The sequence below is a fragment of the Barbatula barbatula genome, assembly GCF_947034865.1.
Source record: "Barbatula barbatula genome assembly, chromosome: 12".
In the NCBI taxonomy this organism is placed as follows: Eukaryota; Metazoa; Chordata; class Actinopteri; order Cypriniformes; family Nemacheilidae; genus Barbatula; species Barbatula barbatula.
The window spans coordinates 13,809,625-13,835,205 of record NC_136775.1 but is presented as its reverse complement, the minus strand read 5'-3'; the positions used below and the strand labels follow the sequence as shown (position 1 = coordinate 13,835,205).

The 25,581-nt window shown below is 39.4% G+C and overlaps 2 protein-coding genes across 2 annotated transcripts in view; one reads left to right on the top strand and one right to left on the bottom strand.

Annotated features, from left to right (window-relative positions):
- Positions 1-8,114, top strand: part of sntb1 (syntrophin, basic 1) — a 23,314-nt gene extending 15,200 nt beyond the window's left edge. The window contains exons 5-7 of the mRNA XM_079469820.1: positions 712-908; positions 5,707-5,897; positions 6,201-8,114. Of these exons, the coding sequence (XP_079325946.1) occupies positions 712-908; positions 5,707-5,897; positions 6,201-6,293 (481 nt within the window). The 3' untranslated portion in view covers positions 6,294-8,114. The remainder of the gene's footprint in view (positions 1-711; positions 909-5,706; positions 5,898-6,200) is intronic.
- mtbp (MDM2 binding protein) lies at positions 8,098-25,550 on the bottom strand. Its single transcript, XM_079469818.1, has 22 exons — positions 25,357-25,550; positions 25,204-25,281; positions 25,023-25,096; positions 24,793-24,935; positions 24,331-24,389; positions 23,857-23,998; positions 23,634-23,748; positions 22,628-22,750; positions 19,884-19,978; positions 19,029-19,095; positions 18,727-18,844; positions 18,447-18,617; positions 15,889-16,002; positions 14,964-15,134; positions 14,436-14,532; positions 13,748-13,906; positions 13,380-13,475; positions 13,025-13,282; positions 10,666-10,870; positions 10,430-10,543; positions 9,929-9,994; positions 8,098-9,557 (listed from the first exon to the last, which is right to left on the bottom strand). The coding sequence occupies exons 1-22, from the start codon at positions 25,418-25,420 to the stop codon at positions 9,519-9,521; spliced, it is 2,568 nt and encodes an 855-aa protein (XP_079325944.1). The 5' UTR covers positions 25,421-25,550; the 3' UTR covers positions 8,098-9,518.
- Between the last annotated feature and the right edge of the window lie 31 nt (positions 25,551-25,581).

The window sequence follows — 25,581 nt, the reverse complement described above, 5'->3', positions numbered from 1 at the left end:
GCTTTTTTGTTCCTCTTTCATACCTTACACCTGCACACCCTTCCATTGAACACAGCTCACAAACACACACACATGTAAACACACATGTATTTTGCCTGCCAATTGGCATGGCTGACCATACTGAACCAGAAACGCATTTTCAAACTTGAAGTGAGCCAGTTGGAAAGAAACTGCACGAACGCGCCACGGATGTTAAATGGCTGTCGGAGCTGTACGGGGCAGCAGCTATTACTACAAGGGATAAAGCAAGTCCAAGTTTAACTGGACTCCAGCCCAGATCTCACTCTAGGGCTGATAGAGAAGTTATCACAGGCTCAGCTGGCACGTTTTTGTGGTTTGTTGACCCTGAGATTGTCCCGAAATGGTAGAAAGTAGACACACTTTTGGCCAAAAACATTTAGAGCTTATCTTGGCTCGGCCAAACATCCCGTGTGAAATCTGAAGGGAGACACTAAACATTTTAATCTTTGGTCTGTTGAACCCTTAGATGCATGACGTCTGTAGACAGGATATCAGGTTTCCACGAAACTCTGCGTTTTACAGACCACGTCAGTTTATAGTGAACACGGGTGATTTCTGTTGTACTTTGAGAATTGTTTGTATTGCTTTGTTTGACAGATAATGAATGTAGGACAGTATGAAGTGAGTTCTGTGGTTGTACTTTAGTGGTCTATATGCGAGTCAAACCACTCATGAGGGTTTCTGATGCAGGCTGGTTCACTCTGGCCCAGATAAAGGTTCACCGCAGCTCGGCGGCGAGTTATCCTTTGCCACACGGACTGGAACCAGATTGGGTATCGAAGCCCACCTCTTCAGGGCGGAGACCTGCAAGGATCTGTCACTATGGACCAGACACATAGTCAGTGGCTGCCATGCATCTGCTGAGATGATCAAAGAGGTCACTACCAGTAAGTGTGAATCTTGATTTTGCTCCTTAGACTAGTATATACGATATTTAAAAGATTTAAGTGGGGAATATGTTATATGTCTTTGCATTTGGAATTAAATGTATTTTTATGATGCAGATGGCTTTTCTTTCATAGTAGGAACACATCTGAGAGCATCTATTTTCTGAAAACGATACATCTGGCTTTCTCTCCTGTGTGTTTGCATTATATGTTTGGCCTTGGTTTCTTTGATATACATGTACTTAAATCAAATTATATATTTTTTTCATAGACTGCTTCCGTGCCAACAAAAATACAGCTCAGCTCTCTGCTCTAAGTCTGTGGCTTCTGTTAATGTTGTATTGGGAGGTTCTATGCCGCACTACAGTATTTCTGAGTTTTCGACTGAAGACATTAAAGAAAAAGTGTATTTTTAGAATGGAATGCCATGGCAAAGTTCCTGTGTGGTCCCAATGCATCAGGCGAGGGACACCGAGCAAAGCATTGTGGGAATTGAAGCTCTCCGGCAGTCCCTGAGCCCAGACTGATAGGAAATTATCTGGACTGCATGTTGGCCTCTGGAGATCAACGCTCCTTATTTGGATATCTCGCGGTTTTCCCCTTCTGCTTTCTTGAAATCAAACGTTTCACGGTTCTGGGATCAGTTTTTAAGATCATTTTCATTTAACCTACTAAGTCGGAAAGGCAAGTGAACGGAGGCTAAACAGAATAATTCATATTCATTCTGTAGTAATTGGGTGAAGTATTTGAACAATCTGAGAGAAACTCAGCTGTCTTGGAATATCTACTGAATGAAAGACAATAAAAATAGGCTGACCTTGTTACAACACCCCTGAAAGTATAATTAATACATTTGGGAGAACAGGGTATTTGCTGAGAGGATCAACAGAGGCATCCTCTCACAACAAAACAGACCTTCCACAACAATGAATGGGAGATCAGATTAATTTACAAATATTTTTTATTCGCGTCAACATCTTGGAGCTGCATTATATTTGGGATTTTATGGGAAAGGCACATTTGGCAACTGATATTCCATTACCTGTGTTCAGAATGGTTTCAAAACCATGTTGCAAAGAGTGTTTGTCTCACTGCTTCTTTACACAGGCGAGTTAAGGCGTCTCTGTGGCGGATTACATTTCTGTGTAAAGACGCAATGCCGCATTGAAAGCCGATCTATAATATGCCGGTTCTGACCCATCTCAGACCCTAGCATCAAAGGGGACTTTGGTGCGGGGCAGGTTAAGTGTAAATGAAGGCGCATTAAAGCCGCTCTTAACAACGTCATTCATTGCCATGTCAGCAGAAAGCCAGAGAGTGAAAACACAGCGTCATTTGTTTTAGGCTTATAATAACATCGCAGATTTTTTTTTATAAATCAAACGTACATTTTTCATTTCATTTCTTCATAAAATGATTTAATGAGGAAAAATGTTTGGTGTACTTTTGTTTGTGCTGTGGCTGTTTACTCAGACAGGCTGATCAGTTTGAATGCACGATGTACATTTTGAGACTGTTTTCAGCTATTGGTTAGGTTCGTTTTTAATGGCAAATTACATTTATTTCGTTTCTTTTCTATTTAAAGTTAATTTAGAAATTTGTTTTGAGTATCATTGTTTGTGACTCAGAATGCAGATTTTTCATGATTGTGTAAATTCCTCGTGTAGCTCCTCTCCGTTGTAAGGAAAAAAACGATACGCGTGACACGATCACATGCAGACCTCTGTTACCGCGTCTCAAACTGCTTCAAATATTAAGTTTGTCGGAAATGATGCAGTGCTGCGCAGTACCGCGGGAGTTATTTGAATAGCTCTCGTGTTCCTTAAGCAGATGGGTCTGCGCAACACGTGCATTAAGTCGAACACTTAATAAATCACAAACTTAACATTACTCTATATTGTGATGAGAGAGTGTGTGCTTTCCGCTTACCTCAAAACAGTCGTACCATAATGATGCAAGTGTGCTTGTGCACAGATGCCCGGCTCTAGGAGCGTAAATGATTTGGGTCTCATCGAGCTCGGATTGAAATCCAGGATTCTTTTGTTATATTTCATAACGCATCTCATTGAGGACCATATTTCATAAACGAGAACGATCTGGTAACATATGCTGTAACACCGGAACTGTTCATTTACCTGATGGACAGTGACTTTCTGGCTCTTTAAAACAACTTTTGGCGTCTTTCAATATGCAGCGAGGTGCCCAATAGTAGCAAATTTCTATGTTTGTTAGGAAATTCATTTAAAATTTTGCATTTATAGCCCAATACTGCTTTTCTCCAAAGTATGCATTGTTATAAAGTGTCAGTATTTTTTTTTGAGTTTAGCGTTTAATTTAAGACATAATTTTATCATCATATTGCTTTTGTGGTTATGTTCAGCATTATTTCGCATCATTTGAATGCCTGTGTAAATGCATTTATGCTGCTTTAGAGCCGTATTAACGGTCTGTGTAAATACACACTTTCGTGGTTTTATGCCACTTCAGATTAGGTTTCTGTGCTGCCTTTGCTGTGTTAAGATGCCATCAGTTGATTTGTTTTCTCATTTTGTGGGTCTTGGGTTGTATGATGTCATTACTATACTGTTGTGACTCGAAAATCCTGTTTAAGTCTGAACATTGACAGATACTCCCTAAGGCCAAATGAGTGCTGAAAACATATTACGGTTTATCTTTATTTTATTCGCCATTAAACAGATTCACGCTCTCTATTTGTATAATATGATGGATCGCATATACAGTATAAGACCAACACAAATTTCAAATTACATTATTTATATAAAATGTCTTCATTTTGTGAATAATCAAAGTATGTCTAGCCAGTATTATTTTGGGTTACCAGTAGAAGAACTGTTACCTAAATGCCACAAAGTTACAGGACTCATTGAACAAATTGTTTATTTAATACAATGATCATGCAATAAAATTCAACAAATTGTTTATTTAATTATTATTCAACAAAATATGAATATTAATACATTTAATAAAAAATAGAAATAGTTATATAATAAGCCACCAGCCAGACAAATCATCAAACATTAAAACGCTTTGTGGCATTTTCAGCATTGCTGTTTGTTTGCTACAACAATGTTAAATATTGACATAGGCTTGGTACATACGATACATATTTGGATTTTGTGATGAATGTTGTAGTAGATGAGATGGTGGAGGGAGGGACATGATTTGAAAACCATGTTTGAAAGCAATCTTTTTTCAATTTCATCAGAAAAGATAAATGACCTTGAAGAGTCGATAAGAGAACCCGTGTGTTGTGTTGTTTGTGGGAACAATGTTTAAAGGCAGTAGTGCCTTCCAGTAGAGTGCAAACACAAACACTGGAAACATGATAAATTGCCTACAGTTACTCCATTATCGCAAAGCTTTTGTAGTTTAAGTGGCCAAACCTGAACACTCCTTTACTGGAGCACTAACAGTCGAGGTGAAAGGAAGGCATTTTTGTGACAGACTAAAAGCCTCTCCTGGTCCCGAAGCGCAAACCTTTTCTGATGGGTGTAGGGTTACGGTATTGTGAGGAGTAACGTGGGAACAGTATCATGAAAACCCCAAACCTCTCTCATCCTGAGTAATTAATAGCTGCTTGAGAGTTTTGTCAGATTTATTCACTAAATTGCAGGAGAAGATGCTTTCGCATCAGCGTAATGGACTGTAACAGAGGGCAGCGCGCTTTCTCAAAGACCCACAATCCTAAAGCCACACTAGCATCGCAATTATTAGTCAAAGAGCGATTCTGAGAGCTTTATTGCGGCAATTGGAGGGAAACGCAGAAGTGGATCTGGCATGTTCACAATAGAAACAGCAACTGTAGGTTTCCACACATCCTTTGGCGTATGGTGAGCTGTGCTTGAATGTATTTGAGGAGTGATACTGGATACACAGACTCCTGTGATGTATTGAATGAAACCAGGGAGGGATTGAGCTGAGGATACTGGTGATGAATAACATGCCAATTATCAGACGAATCAAAGGACAGTTTCCTCGCTGATGGATTTCTCTTGTATTTCATTCACACCTCGGTGGAACATGTTCGGATCGAGCGAACAGAACAGAACAAGACCAGAACAATACTCCGTGTTTGACCTCTTCATTTACTTAATCTCACCCAGATATGAAGAATTTTTATGTAGCAGGCAGGTTTAATGGAACTCATTCGTGCTGCACCCTCGTGCTATGTCATTCATTCACGGTTATTTCTACCTTTTGTGTGTATTTTGTACACGTTTTGTGTTCCTAAATGCAGTTTTTCCGCATTATTTAACTTAATTGAATGACCTCAAAGACAAAAAAGTGTTCAATGCCGTGCTTGTACAATGACAACGCAGTTTGATTTGAAGTTTAATCTCAAATTATACAAAATGTTTTAAACTGCAGTTTTTTTGGAATGCGACAATAGATTTTAAGGGATAATTCACCCAAAAGATGAAAATACTTTCATGATTTATTTATCCTCATGTCCTTTCAAACCTGTATGACTTTTTTCTGTAGCAATCCAAAGATATTTTGAAGAATGTTGGTAACCAAACAACGTTGGACTTCCATTCTAGACACAAAAACATTTCTTAAAACATCTCCTTTTGTGTTCCACAGAAGAAAGAATCCACCAACATTTTCCATTTAGTTCTATTGGTATGGCATTAGCAGCACAAACGTCATGGGTTCGTGAATGTAAATGTGTGTTTAATGATCACATCATCCTTATGGAGTGTCAAATAGATTTACGTTTGCTCTCATGCTGAATTTGAACTATTCCTTGAAATCGTTCGTTTGTGTTTTCTTTCAGGTTGTATGTATCAAGGTCAGGACTGTCGGCTGGTTATTCACTATGAACAGGGGTTTTCAGTAATAGCTGATAGAGATGAAAGCTCTCTGGCTCAAACACTGTTTAGCTACCCCTTTGAAAAGCTCAAGATGTCTGCCGACGATGGCGTGCGGATCCTGTATTTGGATTTCGGGGGAAACGAAGGGGAAATTGTAAGTAAAATCCTTGCATCTCTGTAGGTTTGTGTTTATCATGACAACAAACAATAAACTATGCTTGAGAGCTGTCTTTGGCTAAATTTCATTCATAACCTTTTATAGTGAATCTATAAAATGGCATACTGTTTCAAATTGACTTTTAAATTCCTCACAAAAGGAAGTCTGTTCATTTCTGTACAGATACATTTTCTCCGGAAGCACAGGACTCGTCGTAGTACTGCTGCTCTCAACATGTGTTTGTCGCATCAGGAACTTCCCTTCATAACTAAATACCTTTTATTGTTTGTCTATTCACAGCAACTGGACCTGCACTCCTGTCCCAAACCTATTGTCTTTATCCTGCACTCCTTCCTGTCTGCCAAGATTGCACGGCTAGGATTGTTAGCTTGAGATCAAACTCTTACAGTCCGAGACAATGATGTGATTATCCCAGCATGGAGACGGGAGAACTGGGACATGATGGAGCTCACTCGACTGAAAGAGGGAAATGACGCCGTAGTACATCAGACCTCTGAATGATTTTATTTACACTCGAGTAATGATAAACTGTGTATTTTTCAGAGAAATGATTTTAGTGAAACGATTGCACATCAACGGATTTTCTAAGAATGAATCAAGCTACGTAATGAACACTAACTGGTGATTGGAACTGAAACAATACTGACTGTATTGTCCAATACATGCTACATCCTTGACGGCAAAGTTTTGAGCACTTAACACCTTTAACATTAATGTAATGTTGAGAGGGAATGAACCTGTGTGTATGACGGCTTTTTGTGTATTTACATCTGTCTGGCAGCTATTGTGAAATTACAGAAAGGCTAGTTTTAAACTCTATTAATGCACATTCATGTTAAACAGCCTGAAAATGGTCCTGTCGTGTTTGTTTCTGGTGTTTCGATTCTCCTTTATGCCGATAATATCAGAAGTCTAGAGCACTGGTCAACAAACTGCCTGGTTTCATCTCTCAAAAGATGAAAATTGAGGCAGGGTCAGGTCCCCCGTATACATATTCACATACAAATAGAGCTTCAATGAACTACAAAATGTGGATTCGATCACACGGTTCATTCCGACATGAATCCACACAGCATTATGTGCATGCATGCACACTAGCACAAGCATTGGCTTCATTTCCACTTCATGTCACTGTGCACACACAAAGGCCTTTGAAGGACGGTCAGTGTCCGCTTATAATGAGAAGTTCCCGGTTAATCGACAATTAGATTCTGTTGTCTTTTTCCCAGAGCACTGGTTTGATGTTGGGGTTATGGATTCGGGGACAGCAGGGCCCCTAATAGGAGGCTTTGTGTTATCTCTTTCCAATTGTGTTACAGCTTAAAATCTTTTGTTCCATCAAAACTATTAAAACATTTCTGTTCATTTAAATAAAATGACACATAGGCCTAAATATTATTTGAAAATATGTTAACCCAAACTTTTTTGCCGCATTAAAATAAAAAATAAAAAAGCTGTACTGTAATAAAAACAAAGTAATCTAATAGCAGTAAAACGAACATTCTGTGAAAATATAACCTCTTTAATATTGACTGAGTTGGGACATGTCAAAGATATCATAGAGAAATTAATGATTGAAAACCAACTTTGACTCCTTACAAAACAACCCAAACATGTCCATTGTTTAAAAAAGACAAATGCACATATTTATTCAGAAATATTATTGGAGTTTGAGTGGCTCCTTTTTACTCATCATTTTGACCAGGGAACACCACAAGTGTAACAAGGTGGGGAGAAAACACAAACAACCAAAAACATTATTTTTTGAGAGGTTGTTATAGTCTTAGTATCTTTGGGGAAAATAATTTTTTTCGAGTCAAAATGACCCAGACACAACATGAGGAAAAAACAAAAGTTGGGAATTGTGATTCATAAATGTATATTTCTTCACCTCAACCCCACATACGGCTCATAGGTCATAAAAAACGTTGCGTTCTGGTTAAAGGTTCATATGCAATAAACAGACTCAAATATGCTCACAAAATAATCAACAAAGCTGCAATGAGGAGGTGAATCTTTTCTCTGGAGATTTTGCACAAGTTTAGTGACAACTGTAATATGTTCCAGTTAATATTTTAAATAGAAAATGATGCCAAAGGGGTTGTGGTAAAGATTGCTTTCACCCCAAAATGTAAATTCTTTCATCGTTTACCCATGTATTTTTAAGAGAAGTGATAATTGAAAAACAACTTCAAAAGACTAAATGTGTAGTGTTGTTATATGAATGTCTGCAAACAACTGCAGAGTTATGGAAGTGATTCAATCTCTGGTACATTTGTCTAGTTTTTCTCAGACAGATGACTCCATATTGCATAATGTGCATGCATACACACACAAGCATTGTTAAGATGTCCACTTCATGTCACTGTGCACACACAAAGGCCTTCAAAGGACTGTCTGTGTCCGCTTATAATGAGAAGTTCCCGGTTAATCACCAATTCATCTTTAGACTGTCCCATTGTGTTCCAGCGGACCTGGCGAGTCCAGAACAACAGAACTATTATAACATTTCTGTTAAGTGAAATCAAAAGTAAATATAGTCCAAATTATTATAAAAAATTAAATGTAAATTTGAAATGTTGCTTTAGCAATTAACTGAACTATGATAGTTTTTTGCCTGTTAGTTTTTCTAAGTCGTTTTTAGAAGTTCTTTGTCCTTATACCCAAAAATGTTAAAGGACTTTTGCATAATACTGTCATGAACAATAAGACTTTTCCCTATTCAGTTTATTTGTAAAAAGGATGCGTCACCAATCCTTTACATCTAAATGAAATACAGCAGCACTGTCAATGTGCAGCTAGCGGGTTCAGATTGCATGTTGCCTTCGAGGGCTCTCAGGGTTGCCAATGTAACGTACGACCCCTCCTCCTTTTCCCATCACCCCTCTGGGCACCCAGAAGCAAGAACAATGGTCCTGTGTCAGACTAGAATGTGACCGGCGATTTTGCCAAACGGGACACCCTCAACCTTTCCCTAGATGGGGCGTAACAGGGAACAGCTCGTAATAGTTTTAGGAGTTACTCTTGATGACCTCAGACCTCTGTGACCCCAATCATACCATTAGTTTGGGGCCAACTACTCGGAGATCCATGCAGAAGTCATTTAGCATAGGTAGCTCACATCTATGGTCAGAACAGCAGGGGACTAAACGCACTAAACCATGAGGTCATCTCAGAGGGAATTATGGGCTTTCGGAAAAGAACCTCATGTGTGCCTTATTTCATGCTTGAGTGATGATTTGAACTGCGATTGCTAAAATTGGATATGGGCAGACACGCCCACTGATGGATTTTAATGATGCAAACAGAGTTTCTCAGAAAACATGTGGCCATGTTTGGCTCTTATGAGTGAATGTAATGTTGCCATCTTGTATTGGGGATTTATAATATCTTGTTACAGGTAAAGGGCACATATAAATGATCAAATAACCTAATAAAAGAATCATTTTAATACAAACAGATACAACTGTCACAAATACATAGTGTAAAAATTAAATAGAAAACTGTCAATTATGCACACGAGGAATTCTGAGGCCAGGGAGACAAACAACAACTTTTTTACAAGCTACACTGCTTAACACTGAAGAATTTTGCTCTTCATCTTCTAGACGATTTCTCCACAACCCAGTCAATCACCTGTGGATGAGAACATTTTCACACCAATGCTATTCACATCTAGACAAATGCAGAAAACATCACGTAATAAGTGGTTACATAATAAAACGCTCTATCTGCTGAATCAAGGTTATATGATCGGAGGAGATGACAGCTTTGAGGTCACCTTGACACCTTACATTTATGCATTTGGCAGACGCTTTTATCCAAAGCGACTTACATTGTATTGCACTATACACTTCTTTTTGACTATGATCAATCCCCTGGGATCGAACTCATAACCTTGGCGTTGCTAGCGCTATGCTCTAACCACTGAGACACCTTACATCAAGTCCACACAGTTGTAACAAACAGTTAAAGTACAGTTGACTGAAAGGGTGTGTGTGCTTTACCTGTTTGACGTTGTTACTGGCTGCTTTTTTCATTTCTTCATGAAGGCCACGTGAGGTTTTCAGATCCTGTTGCAAAACAAACACAAGTTGCTGAGGCGTAACAGTTAAAAGCATTCTCGAAAATCAGACAGCACTTTTGTCTGAGCTAAAGACGTTTGCTCTCCAACTGTCTCCTGCGTTTTAAAGTTTCCCTGATGTGTCTAAAGACGACAAATGTCAAACTGAATTCTACATTTTTTTAAGTACAAGAAACCTTGACTGAAATAAGTGGTCTTCAGGGACAGAAGTAAAATGTTACAAAAACAATACACGCCTTTTAAAGACACTTTAGGAAAACAGCAAGCTGACACGACTTGCTAAAACAAAGTTCTGTTCCTGTCACGGCTCAAAGATCTACATATAGCATCAGTCAGCAGCGTTTAGGCGTAATATTTTTAGAGCTTCAAAGAGGTCCTACAGGCAGGACAGCAGGGTGCGAGAGACAGAAAGATTCTTACAAACCTTCAGATAAAACTTTGATATGTCAAAGAGTCTCTGACTGCAGGCTTCAAAGCACTGGTGCTGGCTGCTGATCCCGTGTTTATGGAGCGTCTTATCCACCACCTCCATCAGCATCTGAGAACCACAAACACCTGATGACAACTCATAGTGAACAGTCATTAAACTTTTGCACTAAAACATCCAATTTCGGGAAAAACACATTAAATAAAATGCAATTCAAGTGGCCTAATAATTACCCTGTTGTGTTTCTGGGAGCGGGACTCGGTCTGGCTGAGTGTTTGACTTGGTAAGATCTGGGCAACAGAAGCAGAACGTCTCGTCAGCCCTGTGTTTGAGCGAGAGTGGGCCGCCTGCTGCCGCAGAGCCCCCACAGCTGGGTGTGTGCCGCCCAAACCACTAGAGTGAACGCCCAGAGATTCAGTGCTCTCTGATTTACAAAACCTAAAAGCGAGAGAAAAGGCACAGGATTTTACAAAGATGTGGTGGATGGTCTAAGACATTGCTTTTCTGAGAACATCAGTCCTTAAATCCCGCTTTGTAGCCCACATCAAATTTGATCAAAATGATCTGACATGACAGTGTACTTGGGAGCTCGAAGGCTCATTTCAACATCCTTGAAACACCACTTCCAGCCCTCTCAGTCTGAGCCGATGTAATAAGAAACTGCTGTTCCAGAAACATCATCCTTACATTTCGAGACTTGAGTTCCCGATGACATCACCGTGGTCAATACACAGCGGGGCAAACTGATGATAGGCTTTAAAATGTGACCAAGAGTTATGCGGTGGGTTACCATTTAATAAAACAAATCTATCTCGGCATGTCCAGACAACACATCTGCGACAGCTGTGACGGCCAAACTACGTGCAGCTCATATAGAACAATCCTCTGAATTAAGCACAAAACTCAGAAAAGAAACAAGCGTTTGACAGTCACAGCAGCACACCATAGTCATTTTCATTCAATGCTCATTTCGCCTTGACAAAGCCATCAAACGCAGGTCTATATTCAATTTCAGAGCGAGTGACGTATGGAGCATTTAAATGCGTGTTAAATGATGGGGCGGGAGGTCAGATGCAGGCTATGATGAGTTGGCAGAACTACAATGAGCCCCATGGGGACAAATCAATGAAGTACCAGCTTCACAAAATGAAGGTAAATGGAGAAACATTAGTTTGAGTGTCTAATTGAACGTCCTGCTGGTGAGAAAGTGGCTTGTAACAAGAGGGGGATTCATTTAAAGAACATCAGCAAAGCCGGTTGGCCATTATTATTTCTCATGCGCTATATTGATGAAAAAAGCAAACATTTAATTTAAAACACCGTTCCTGAAAGCTGTGGCATAGTGGCTCGTGTGTGGGTTCGAGTCTCATGTTATTTTCCTTTGACACATTGGGAGCTCTATGATGTATCATCAACGTTATCAACAGATGAGGATTTGCTGAGGTTGCAGGAATGACTCAAGATAGCCTTGGGAACATTTAATAAGACTTGCCTGAAAATTAGAAACCAATCTATGTTTTGCAACGTATGCATAAGTGTTTATCAATTTTCAGATATCAAAAGTAAAAAGACATTTATAAATAATCGTTAAAAGAAATCGTGATTGATCTCACCCTTTCCGTGCACACGTATAGTGAAATTAAACATATACTATTTATTTTGTTTAACATGTTTTTTTTAGTGCTGTCAATCAATTAAAAAAATAACTAACTAATCACTCACATCTAGTATGTTTTAAATCTAGTTTTACATTCTAATAATTTCACATTTCATCTCCAAATAAATGTACAAACAACACATTTCTTTAACAGCATCATTTTATGAATGAAAGCCAACATTCTAATATTGTTTATTGTCTTTACTTCAATATATAATTTATTTCTACTAATCAAACCCATTATAATAACTGTGCCTGTCTAACAGGTAGGAAATATACCGAATATGGTTTTAATAGCTGCCGCTCTAAGCTGGTCTTAGGGGCGATTCACATTTCGCGTCTAAAACGCGAGCCGAACTGCTCCATCATGCGTGCAGCATTGTGAAAAGATGAACTATTTTCATCTCGCACCTGAAAAAGAACGCATTGCACCGTGCGGGTCGCCCCCTATTTGCACATGCCTGCCCGGCCTCCACATTTAAAATAACGAAAATGCGTTCAGAAAAGAAGCGAAATGTGAATTGGACATTTCACCCAAAAATTTACATTTGAATAAAATCTCTGTGTTCATCAGAAAAAATAAATGAAGACAGAATTTTAACTTGAGGGTGAATTGTTCCTTTAAGTAACAAACAGCCTACTGTGACTCCACAGATTCAATAATTCAATATAAAAATAGGACGCTCATACAGTATGCTCTGAAAATAAAACATCTTTACTGATTGACCTCAGAGGGCCCCTTATTATTTTTGATGCACTGCAAAGCAAATACAGACAACTTTAAACCCAGCATGCTCAGATAACAGCCTATAGGAATAAACAAGAGCGATATGTAAAGACAAAACAGGAACAAAAATAAAAAGATCTCAAGCATCTGCGGCCACCACTTAAGAAAAACAGCTGAATCTTTACACCTGTTCATGCTGGTTTCTCACCTCTTGTGCGGCTGGAGGTGCGAGTCTGTTTCACGTGACCGCCGTTTCAGACGGGACAGCTCGATGTTCAGAGCCTCGCCGTCAGGCACGCTACCCGGTTCAGAGAGCACGGCCGGGGATGGTGCGGGGCTGAGGGCAAACGGCACAGGACAGGGATCCTTACAGCATGTACTCTGGGTCTCGTATCTTATGAGACGAGACTGCAGCTTAACAAAGCCACGATCTCGCTCAAGAGCCTTATGCTCATCCAGACATAACCTGAGGACACGCAGAAGGAAAGGATCAAGACGGGAAGTGTTATTGAGATGAAAAGTGATCTAAAAAAAAAACACTGGATGGATTTTACAACACATACTCGATTCCGTGGTAGTTCGATTTGGCCACCTTTGAGAATGGGAGCTCGGAAATCTTCCTGGGTGTTAGATCAGGAGACAACTGAAACACATGTTCCCTAAACACAAAAACATTCAACAATACAACAATAAACATTCATTTGAATAAATCGCCATATGACATTTAAATGAACTATTCCTGTAAGATTACAATACATGAAGAAAGTAACAACGATGCTTTGGAGCTTGAATGATGAATGTGCTATTTCAAACTTTATGCACACGTGAGCTCCCCATCTGCCATCAGGGACTCCAATTGCAGTTTCAATAAATGGAGAAAGTCATTAGGAAACATAATCATTCTGACGCCGTGTGTGTGTGTGTGACCGACCCTCTGAGCACAGTCAGCGGCTGGAGTTCTCCTGTGGGCTGTCCATCAGGAGTGAAGTGTTTCAGGAGCTCTCTGGCATCCAGCAGTGTGCTGCTTCCCCTCTGACCGTCTTTAGGTCCCATCAGACTCTCAGAGGAAGCACTGCTGAAGAGCCTGCACCTGTAGAGGACACTGAACTTAAAGGGATAGTTCATCCAAATATGGAGATTCTGCCATGAATTACTCACTTTCTAGTTGTTCCAAACCTTTATACATTTCTGTGTTTGCTTAAACAAAATGCAAATGAATTGAATGAATGAAACTCCACCATTGCCTACCATAGTAGAAAATATGAAGGCATTTTTTTTCCATTGAACACAAAAGAAGATATCTAGAAGAGTTTAAGATAAATCAAAGACAAAACATGACAGTTCTGGTGAACTTTCTAAATAGCTTCAACAGAAATTCAACAGGTTTGGAACGACTTGGGTAAATCACGGCAGAAGTATCATTTGTGGGTGAACGGTTCCTTTAACTCTAAACCTGTACTCTCTCACTGTCAATATATTGGAGCAGTGCTAGGAAATGTTAGGGTATCATTAATCAATGTACCAAATAAGAAATGCTACATTAAATGTCATGAGCTGAACAAAGAAAGGATTGCTGTACGCTTTTTAAGGATAATATTCAATGGAAAGTGTTTGTTTACCTGGATATTTGTCGGGCTCTCTGTGTGTTCTCATAGTTTTGTAGGACATTTCTTTCTGGCCAATCTGTGTGTTTCCCATCTCTGGAGGGAGCGGTCACTGTTAGAAAAATCAGCAAGTTTAGATCACTGGAAACAATCACAAATAAACAATACTTTAATAAGGTTGTGTTTGTTAACATAATGAGCAATATAGTTTTTCTGTATTGTATGTATTAAACTTTTAAATGTTAGTCAATACAGTTTTTCATGTTAGTTCACGGTGCAGCAACTAATGTTAACATGTTTGATTTTAAAATGTATATGTAAATGCTGAAATTGAACGATAGTTCTGCTGCATTTATTTATCTTAGTTCATGTTATTGTTAGCAAATGCATTATTCACAAATACAACCGTATTGTATAGTTTATACAACAATATTCATTGTCCAGTTTAGACAGTACACCTTATACAATAAACTTATATGTTATATGCAAAATATTTTTGTTTTGTTTTAATCTAACGTGTATAGCATTCATACCGCATCTCACCTTTAGTGTTGAAAGTGGACCTCTGGTTCTCTTTCTCCAGGGATGTGCACTCGGAGGCTCTTGGCAGTGTGGAGTCATGCATCTGAAGATACTGCTCTCGGGCCAGACTCAATAGAGCCTTCAGTTCATTCACAGGAACGGCGGCAGGTTTCTGGGCTTCTTCTCGTCGCCCTGGTCACACATGAGATCTTCATCATGAAATGTTTCATACCACCTTTTCTTTATCCAATGGTTTGGTTTCAAATCTTTTGAGCTGTTTATTATGATGCATTAAGTATAATGTAACCAATATTGGTGCTATATCACGATTTATGAGCATAGATAAACTTCGACCTAACTGGACATCTCGAGACATCTACGGTACAAAGAACAGGTGTTACACATCAGAGACGGCCACAGAGGAGGACTTAAAAAGAATCACTACAATTCTTAAGACTGGCACAGTGCACACTACAATCATTTTCTCAGTCCTAACTGTCAATGATAGCTACCACAACAAATTCACCCCAAATGAGAATGCCTTCATCATTTAATCCCCCTTAAATCATTCAAGACCTGTATGACTTGCTTCATCTGCAGAAAACACAAAACAAACACCAGCCCCCCCACTGACTTCCATTGTATGGACACAAAACCACAAAGACATTTCCTAAAATATCTTCTTTTGTCTTCCATGGAAGATCGAGTCATATATACAATTTTATAGAGATAAATTATTATTGATTGAATAAATACATTTTTGGGTGAACTGTCCTTTTAAAGAAGACAAAATGTATATCAAAAACGCTCATGTGAGATAAATAAGGTGCGACTAAAGCAATATGATTGGCCGTCTACTGGTCTGGGGTTACATGAGTACAGCGTGTGATTGTGAATACTTGGAAGTTGTGGGGAAAGGTTTTCCGTTGCCTGGGAAACCACTTACGGGAACATTCCTTCAGGACCAGGGTCTGAACCATGGCCAGATTTCTCTCCCTCTGCAGGAGCTGCTCACCACGGATACACGGCAGGGATCGCAGCCAGTCAGTAGCGCTGTTCCCTGGGGAGAATACCAGACAGAGAGAAAGAAAACGCAAGGGAGAGAACGAGTGAGAATCAGGAGAGCAGGTTGTCGAAATGTCCTGTATAAATCTAACAACAAATACTGAAATCTTGGGACATTTCATTCTGATTTTCTTCTGGAATTCATCTTGAAAAATGGATTGCTTATGGTTGTCGCTCCACATTAACCTGAGACATATTTCATACAAGAACATTAACATGTGCTGCTCAAGCGGAAATAATACATATAAATGTAGGACTGAGCGAAAGCATTCAGCTGCAAGTAATCCTTAAAAGAGGGAACTGAGCACTTTTTGATCAACACCATCTTTGGGACATCAGTACCTGTGCAAATGTCAAGCATTTAATTTCTCAGCAAACAACCATGAAGAAGAGGTCTGGGGTCCTTGGTTACAGCAAGAGCACTGAGCTGTACTGAACATCGCAGCTCTACGGGAGGCTCGGAACAAACCCACACGCCCTTAGGAGTAATGTACTTCAACAAAAGGTCTCCAGTGGTGGATTTAAATACAGCCACTCTCACAGTACAAAGAGCCATTAGAGAAGTATGTGTGAACCAAAAACCACCTGATTACTGGAGTGTAAGCTGAAGCAATATTCATTTACTGCTTTAAAATATTCATATGGTGTTAACTGTAATACTAAACAGTGCTTTCATTTCTTAAAGGGATAGTTAAATTATGTCATCATTTACTCACACTCATGTCAGTATAAATGACTTTGTTCAGATGAACACAAAGAAATAGATCATTGACTACCATAAGCAGAAGAATTAAATGGGAGTCAAAGGTGCCCGAGAACTCTCTGCTTTCCTAAATTCTTAAAAAAAGTGTTCATGTGTTCAACAAAACAAAAATGTACAATGCAAGTCAACGGGGGACAGCTTTGTTTGGTTGCCAACGTTCTTCAAATATCTTCTTTTGTGCAGGAAAGAAAGTCATACAGGTTTGAAATGAGTGAATAAATTATTATAAAAAGAATGACCTGTAAGTGTAATACAGGCAAATCGTGGTTAAGGGTTTGTTTTCTTTGTAGAAACTGCTGTACATTTAGTCCTGGTTAAAACTTTGCGCAGAAACAACCCACTTATTTTGCACAGCATGCTTAAAATGCTCACTCCAGTGTTATACCCTGATAAAGTGTATTGCCAGAATTCCATGACACTGACCAAACTGTTGTTTTTGACAAACACAGCAGTTTGTGTTTGGAAAGAAAACATGATGGCGTAACAGTCTGAGACTGTGCCTGCGTCTAAAATCGCCCACTTACATACTATATAGTAGGCGTGAATCGTGTGCCCGAAACCACGTTATGCAAAAAACAGTACGCAAGAAATACCCAGATGGTGTGCTGCCGCAGAGATTTGTAAGTGTGATTGGATGGACACTGTTTTATCCCAAGATGCCACGGGAACTGAGCAACGGTATCATTCAAATAAAAATTGCCGAATACTTTTAGGCGAGTGTCCGTTTTTCAAATCTATGTATTGATAAATGAATTTCACCAACGCCTACGTACAGGTTGTTGTTAATACGTGATAGGTCAAAGAGCATACGAGTCACATGACAATAAAAGATGGCAGATGCAGTACGACCGAAATCTATTTATACTTCTACCACTATATATAATGTATTGTTTTAACAGTTGATATGTAGGTACTAAATCTAAATCAGTATGTACTGTCACAGTATGCAATTTCCATCCCAATTTGCACACTATCCATACTAAATAATACTTGAATTAAAATGACTAAATGAGTATCAATGGTCTACTACTTCTGGTGAAAATTCTAAAGTAGATTCGTGAACACTCATACCCACAACTCACAGCGAGTGGAGTTTAGTGGCGCTACACAGCACTAATAAAAATGTAATAAGTGATGTGTCCTTGAAGTATATTAGTAAACAGTAAACATTACACAAGAAATAATCAATTAATAAATGCTGAAATGCAAAAAATCTGTTAACTGTGTTAATTGCAACCACAGCCACTCTTTAAGCGTACATGTTTTGCTGTGCACTATAATGTATATACTTTTCCATAACAAAAACAGTACATACTTTCAGTGCATAGTATCTCAATCCAGCATTTACAAATGAATATAAACAAAATCGTGATTTGTTCAGCATTAGGAACATTTGCGATGTTGCAGTTCTGGTCTAATAAAGTCAGACTACTGCCATCTCATCTTGCCAACGTCCAGGTGGCCTCAGCTGCTTCAGTGATAGATGAGACTGCCGTGTGGGTTTAATCTGGCTCTAATGAATGAGGCTCCTGAAAGCCACCATATCCAACTTCCTTCAGAAGACACCATATTGGCCCTCTCATTGATTTATAACAGATCTCAAATATCTGCTCTAGGTGTTCCGCTGCACCTGTACACATTCATGCGAATATCAATCGTGCATAAAAAATACATACCTGAAGGAGGCGGAGCTTTCTCTCTGATAAGGGCGATAAGCGTTGCTAAGGCAGCGGCTCCGTTGATCTGATTGGCTGTGTGTATCAATCGTGCTGTGCAGCCTCCGGACTCTGCCCCCTGCACCAAGAAAAGGTAGCGTCCTCTCTCACCTTTTAACTCCACGTCAGGCACTGGGGAGATGAAGAGTTAATAACACAGTAGCAAATATAAAGGGATAAATGTACAATTATGCACATTCAACCGCCCTATGAAGCCGCTCCCATTAAACACTGTTCATACCGAGTAACTCCTTGGGGCGCTTGGACATGAAGTCTCTCCATTTGCAGGAGCTGATCTGAGAGGCCGATGGGAAGGCCTCGGCGCTTATCACACAGGACAGAGAAAACAAAGCTCCCACCTGCAACAGGAAACAATTTCGGTCACTGTCGCCCAGTGTGCCAGCTGTTTGCAATATGTTGCCGGATGAAAGTGATCCATTTTGTCTCGGAGGACTTTGATAGCTTTGGCTGCATCTCAGCAGGGAAGCGGATTTGACCAGAGCAAGATAATTGGTGATGATCGTGTTGGACTTGGAGGCCTACCTCTCCACGCAACGTGCAGAGCTGATCCAGGAGCAGCTTGGCTTTGATGGATTTGGTAGCCAATCCACTGTAGAATTATGTCAAGGTGTGAAACAATACACAGAAGAGAAAGTGACAGTACGGTGTACAATATAAACTGTTGCAAACGCACAAGAAATGTGTTCTTGCCAATTAATATCTCTTAATACAGAGTTCACTGTATGACACTGACAAAGGTTGACATACACATGACCGACTGCCTGATTATGATGTGCGGTTTCTTTGCCAGTCACTCGAGGGCTTTCCAAGTAAAAATATATGGTGTCAAGTCAATGGTGCCCCAGAACTGTCAGGTGCTAACATTCTTCCAAAGATCTTTCTTTGTGTTCAACCGAACAAAGAAATGTATACAGGTTTGGAACAACTTGAGGGTGAGTTGACAACATTTTTGGGTGGAGTATCTCTTTAACAACTCATGAGGGCGGAGCTATCGGAGACAACGACCCAACACTAATTAATATAGAGAACGATGCAAATAGATCAAACGCTACCATCTAGAGAGTACCTCTTACAAATGTATTCATAAAGAATTCTCTGTTGACCGAAACAAATAACATTGCCTCATTTGCATATCCATGCTGATTGGCCTGATTGTTTATGCATAAGAGGACACTTCGGATTGTCAATCTCCTCTGGCGTTTGTTGTTTGATTTTCTCACCCGGACTGCCGCATATAAGAGGTCAACACAAAACGCATCTTTATTCATCGCATCAATCAGAGTTATGCAAAAATCTTGTAGTATTGACCAGGTTATTGCATTCTTTGACAAACTGCTACTGTTGTGGATAAATCGTTTCATCTCTTGGCAAAGATACAGTTCAAACTGTGTGCTGGAACGCAGGTGAATCGGGAGATCCGTGACTCTGATGAGCTGAATCAGTTCCAACACAGGCTGGTAACAGTGAAACACCTAAAAACACAGGAAACACAAATACACAGTCACGTATCATCATCAAGAGAAAAGAAGATCAGCAAGAAACCAAGAGCAAAATACAACCAAGTAGTTTAACACCTACATGCTGACTGACCATTAAAGTGTTATTCGCGGTGACAGTGTCTGGCATATACATTTTTTTTTATTACGGCTTATTTGCTATTAGGAGAGTTACAGTGAATGTTGTTTCGGGGACAGCTTGGTGCTTGTGCCCCTGAGTGGCAGAACAAAATCAGCTTTGTGCTCGGACAGGACTAAAGCCGAGCTGTTGGGCTGGAATCTGAGAGAGACTGAAAGGCATCTGGCAACAATTCCACTTCCTTTATCAGCTCTTTCGGCTTCTATACAAGAGAAGCAGAGCTCAGAAAGACTAAGTCAATCTGTAGAAATCTGCTCCATTATTCAGTGGAGTCTGACCACAGAAAAGGCGAGCAAGATGCAATATATTGAAAGTAATGAAAAGCTACGTTTTAAGTAGTTTGAAAAACCCCTGTTGGAAATCCCTTGGAATTATTGGTTGCGAATGATTTTAACATTTTGAGAAATATGAACAAGTTTGTCGAATCAGATCATGTAATGTCAATTTTGTAAATTCATGTGAGGCCTATTAGTGAGCTGAACTGTTTTACATTGTTTAAAGGACCAGTGTATAGCTTTTTGGAGGACCCATTGACAGAAATGCAATATAATACACATAACTGTGTGTTCCGATGTGTATAAAGACTGCAAATAAAGAAGCATTGTCTTTATGACCTAAGAATGAGCTTTTTCCATCTACATCTACCGCTGGGTCCCCTTACATGGAATGTTGTTGACATGACAGCATGTTGTTCCTACAGCAGCCCTAAACAGATTAAATGCTCTACAAAACGTGTTTTGAAAGTACGTTATCTCATTCAGGAAAGAAGCGAAAACCTGGCGACATCTTAATCCTCTCTCGGCCACCGTAGTGCTTCAAAAGCGAGAGGGGAGGGATGGAGTGAACAGTTGTTTGCAGTTCGTAACCACATCCCTAGATGACGCTAAAAATGACACACAGCACCTTTAAATGTGACAGTGATGAAGGAATATGAAGTGCTGTGAAGCATTAGGTTCACACATACTCATAATATGTAGAGGTTGAAAGCACTTTAGGTAGCTTTGATTTCGCTTTAGTAAATCTTAAGTATTTGTTACCTGTACCCCTCTTAAATATTAGCCTATAGAGAACGCACAAACACTAAATCATTATTACATTACAACTCCACTATTGAAGGTGTCTACATAAACTCACTTTTGTAAAATCATAAAGTTTAACACTTTCTACACCGGACGCGACCGTTGCACAGTATCCAGTGTGGACAAAATCGAAAGTTTGAATGGATTCTGATGTATTATTTTTTCTTTTGTCGTGTTGCATCGCACCGCGTCCGGTGTGGACAAAGTGTAGTACGTTTTGAGATGCTTTAATCCAGAGTGATTTACAATGAAGAACACCATAAATTGCCATACAAATTACAGTATCATAGTGTCAAGTTTCAAGAGTAAGCGTACAGAGGCTAAGCAGATGGGGGGGGAAACAATGCAGAAAAAGTAAACAATAGACATGGAAGTGTTTAACTACAAATAGGAAGTGTTTTATAGCAGGGAACTAGTTAAGTCTGGCAGAAAAGAAAAGTCTTGATCTCTTGATCTCCCCATGACGAAACGTTTTAGTTTTTCCTCACTTTGAATAAAATTTGCAGGCTAAATTGAAATGTTTATAGAATTGTTTTACCGTCAAACATTTTGTTTTAAACGTACGATACTTACGATTTAAATTATATTTTGTTTGGCGTTCCTATGTCTAATAAGTAGAAGTGACTAACATTTGTATAGGATTTAAATCAGTAAATGACAGTACATCTTACAAATTGTTAATTTATAGAAAACAACTATACTGTGATTTATGTACCTGTAATACACCATTACTCATACCCTCCCTGCTGAAAAAAGACAGGATTCACTTGGGGGAATCGGGACATATTTTAATTTTTACTACCACTATAATTATGTATAAAACGTTCATAGCGTTTGGAGACCATTTTAAGGATAAAAGATGGAAATTCACTACATTTGAGGTGGAACTCCATAGTGTTTGTAATTATTGCAAGTATAGGAATGTGCCCATGTTAACGCTGTCATCTCTCAGCAGCAGATGTCTCAGTCTAATGTCTCAGACTCAATCTGTAACAAGGCACAATTGCATTTCGTACTGATTGCAGTGTCTGAAAAAATAATTACGTTTGTAAGTACGCCAGGCTCGGAAGAAAAAAGCTAATGATGGTAGTCAGCACAGAGGCACTGAACGTGCTGTACAAGTCCTGTGTAAACAGACTGAGGGGTTTATTAGAATGGCTGTAGTCTTGCTACCACCAATGTGAGGATTAATCTACAGTGGAAAATTTATTTTTGTTACTTTCCAAATTTTCACTATATAACAGAATGAGAGAGAGAGAGAGATGAAGCAGGAGACAAAACATAAGAACACCTGTCTCACAGGACCACAGGTGTGCTACTTTTACTATTCGTCTTTACGGGGTACTATCAAAGATAGAAATCTTTCTCCGGTGTGTAATTGTAATGAAGTAGAACGAAGAAGCTCACCTCATTCTGTAGTTTATGGTCACTTTGGCATTGTGGGTCTGTGTGAGGATACAGCAGATCTTTAAAGTGATTTCTCCTCTGTGCTCTCAAACAAAAACCATCAAACTTGAGCTCGGAGACAAACTGAAAACAGTACAAAAAACACCATTTACTATGGAACAAAGAGACATTTACCAGCATCTCTCTGCCTTTGTAGTGACCAGAAAATAGAATGACCATGAAAGATGCATTCACTCAAAACACTGAACATGAATGCTTTGAACGCTTTTTGTAAAAGCCTTAAAGAACTGTTCTTATTTATATAAGACCTCTAACCCGTAACTATAATTCACCTGAGGCTGACCCAAGTGCAACACATGACCTCAGATCTTTGCTGGTCCTTAATACCATCAACCGTGTGAGTTGTTGATGGTGTGTTGTAGTACCAGCTCTCTTTTCATCGACGCATCAGTTGCCCTACTCAGAATTTCCCTGAATGCAATAGTTTACTTAAAATCTTTGATGCCTACTTGGCTTTCCATCATGTCTTCATAGCTTTGCAAATCAATCACTCCCACTGTATTTCGCTTAGACAATTTCTTACAACAGTGCGCCATCTGGTGGTTAAAAGAAATTCTAGTTACAAATCCTTTACCTTTAAAAGAATAGTTCAACCCAAAATGAAAATTCTGTCATAATTTACTCACCCTTTAAGCAAATTGAATTGTTCTGCCAAACACAAAGGAAGATATTTGGAAGAATGTCAGTAACCAAACAGATCTCATCCCCCATTGACTCGCATAGTATTTATTTACCCTACTATGGCAGAAAAAAGGGGGATGGGATCTTGTCCTTTGTGTTAAGCAACACAAAGAAGTGTATAAAGGTTTGGAACAACCTGTGGGTAAATAAATGATGACATTTTCATTTTTAGGTTTAACCTCATGTACTTTAACCTCAGATGCTATTCATTTTACTGTACACAAGCATTATACAGACAAATTAATTGGATGCAGTGATAACGCACCTTTTTCTCTCTGATATGGAGTCCACCTCTCCAGATCTCAGTGCCGTCCACACAGCCGTCAATCATAGAGGGAGAACACATGCAGGCGCTCAGGTATTTGGCCGCTTTCTGCCACCTTTACAGCACAGAAACAAGGGAAACAGAAAACTTGTAAATACAAATGTTTACAGATATAACAACAACACTGATGGCAAGTATATTCCTGGAAAGCTTTAGATTTTACCCAGCTCTGTGCTCTGTGACCATAGTCATTTGTGCCGAGTGCCACGCCTGCATGTGCTTCAAAGAGCCAATCAGAGGCAACATATCCTTCAACCCCGCCTGCTCATCCACACACAGCACTATCACATCCAGTAAAAACTTTCCTGAAACATCACATCAATACATTTACAAAACAAACATTTTTAAGCTTGGAATATAATGCACAAATCACAAATTTCCTGAAACGTTTTTGTCTTAAAAGATCCTACTCTCAACTTTTCTCGGAGAAGTATACAGAATATAGACAGTTCATACTTTATGCCTTACTTCGATTTGGGTCTTACGTAGGGTAAAGAATATAACATGAGGTCAGAACAACGAAGGTGAGTACAACACAACATTGTTACTTCAAGAGGAACTATTGTATTAAATGTGAAAAGATTGCGCACTCTATAATAACAATGTTTTATAAACCATTTTTGCTCTACAATGGTACCTGGAGGAGGAAGTTTGTCTGCTAATTGATGAAGAACTTCAGCCGCCTCCTCGAAGAGTCTGCCATGACAGTCAAACATCAAACAAACAAAGTTAAATAAGAACATAAAAAAACATTGTCAATAATCAGAAAAGTTGTGGGTCCGATTTCCAGGGAACACGCAGATAAAAACGTATAGCTTCCATGCTCTTAAGTCGCTTTGGATACAAGCATGTGCCAAATGCATGCATGTAAATCAACTAATAAGTAACATTGTTTACATTCATGCATTTTGCAGACAGATCAAAGTGGTATACGGTATAGTATGCATGTTCTCTGGGAATCCAATGCATGGCCCTTGGAACATAATCCTGTACCAGTTGAGTTACACCTTTCAGTTGAGCTGAAAATATAACATATTCTTTGGCACGACCATTTTCTACCTAAGCTAAGTGTGTAGGAGAAACAGTAAGCATCTCTCACTCTGCGTGGGATGGCTTTTCCGCCAATGCGCTCTGCTCCTCTTGTTCCTGGAGGGCAGTGATGCAGTTTTCTAGAGCAGATGGTTCAGATTCCTCGCTGTCGCTGCGCTGGGAGCACAATTCCTCCCACTCCGAGCTGCACCACTGGAAATATACACACATGAGTGATCACATACACTTATAAAAGCAAGATGTTCCCGAGTACATAAGTAGGTATACTGCTGTAGTTACCTGTGCTGTACCATACGTGGCTTGAATGGCAAAGTACCATTTCTGCGGGGCTGGACAACCACTCAGAGAGCAAGCTGAAACGATTTCACACAACAGAAACGACATTTAAGTTACACAATTCAAAACTAGAGGCAGAGTAGGACAACAGTGGAGGAAAGCAAATAGGATTTAGTACACCAACCTGGAAATGCAGAAATCCGCCTTGGGCTTGAGCCTGTGTGTTTGAGGTTATCGCACACTCTTTTGGCTGCATCAATTGCTATACAATAACAATACAATGAAGTCAAGTCATAATAGTAAAACATGAACTTTAATAGCCAAAGACCCCGCTTACCATTAAAGGCGCTTTCTTTCTTCGACTCTAAGTTGACAACAATAACAAGTGCGTATCTGTCCATGGCTGAATGCTGTTGGGTTCATGTAAAGTAATGCCGATCAGTTTAGGATGGGACGCACTCATCTACAAAACAAATTTACGCGCGTTTGCGTTTACGTCCGAACGACAGTCACGTGGGATCGATGACGCCTGCGCTAGCATCAAATACAGTCGGTGGATACA

Bases quoted from the DNA above. Each gene is read 5' to 3' on its own strand.
- mtbp (XM_079469818.1), bottom strand. From the start codon at position 25,420: ATGGACAGATACGCACTTGTTATTGTTGTCAACTTAGAGTCGAAGAAA. The intron at 10,871-13,024 runs GTGAGAAACCAG...TCTCGCTTTTAG, and splicing joins CACCTCCAGCCGCACAAGAG to GTTTTGTAAATCAGAGAGCA. The intron at 9,558-9,928 runs GTAAAGCACACA...TCTCATCCACAG, and splicing joins CCAGTAACAACGTCAAACAG to GTGATTGACTGGGTTGTGGA.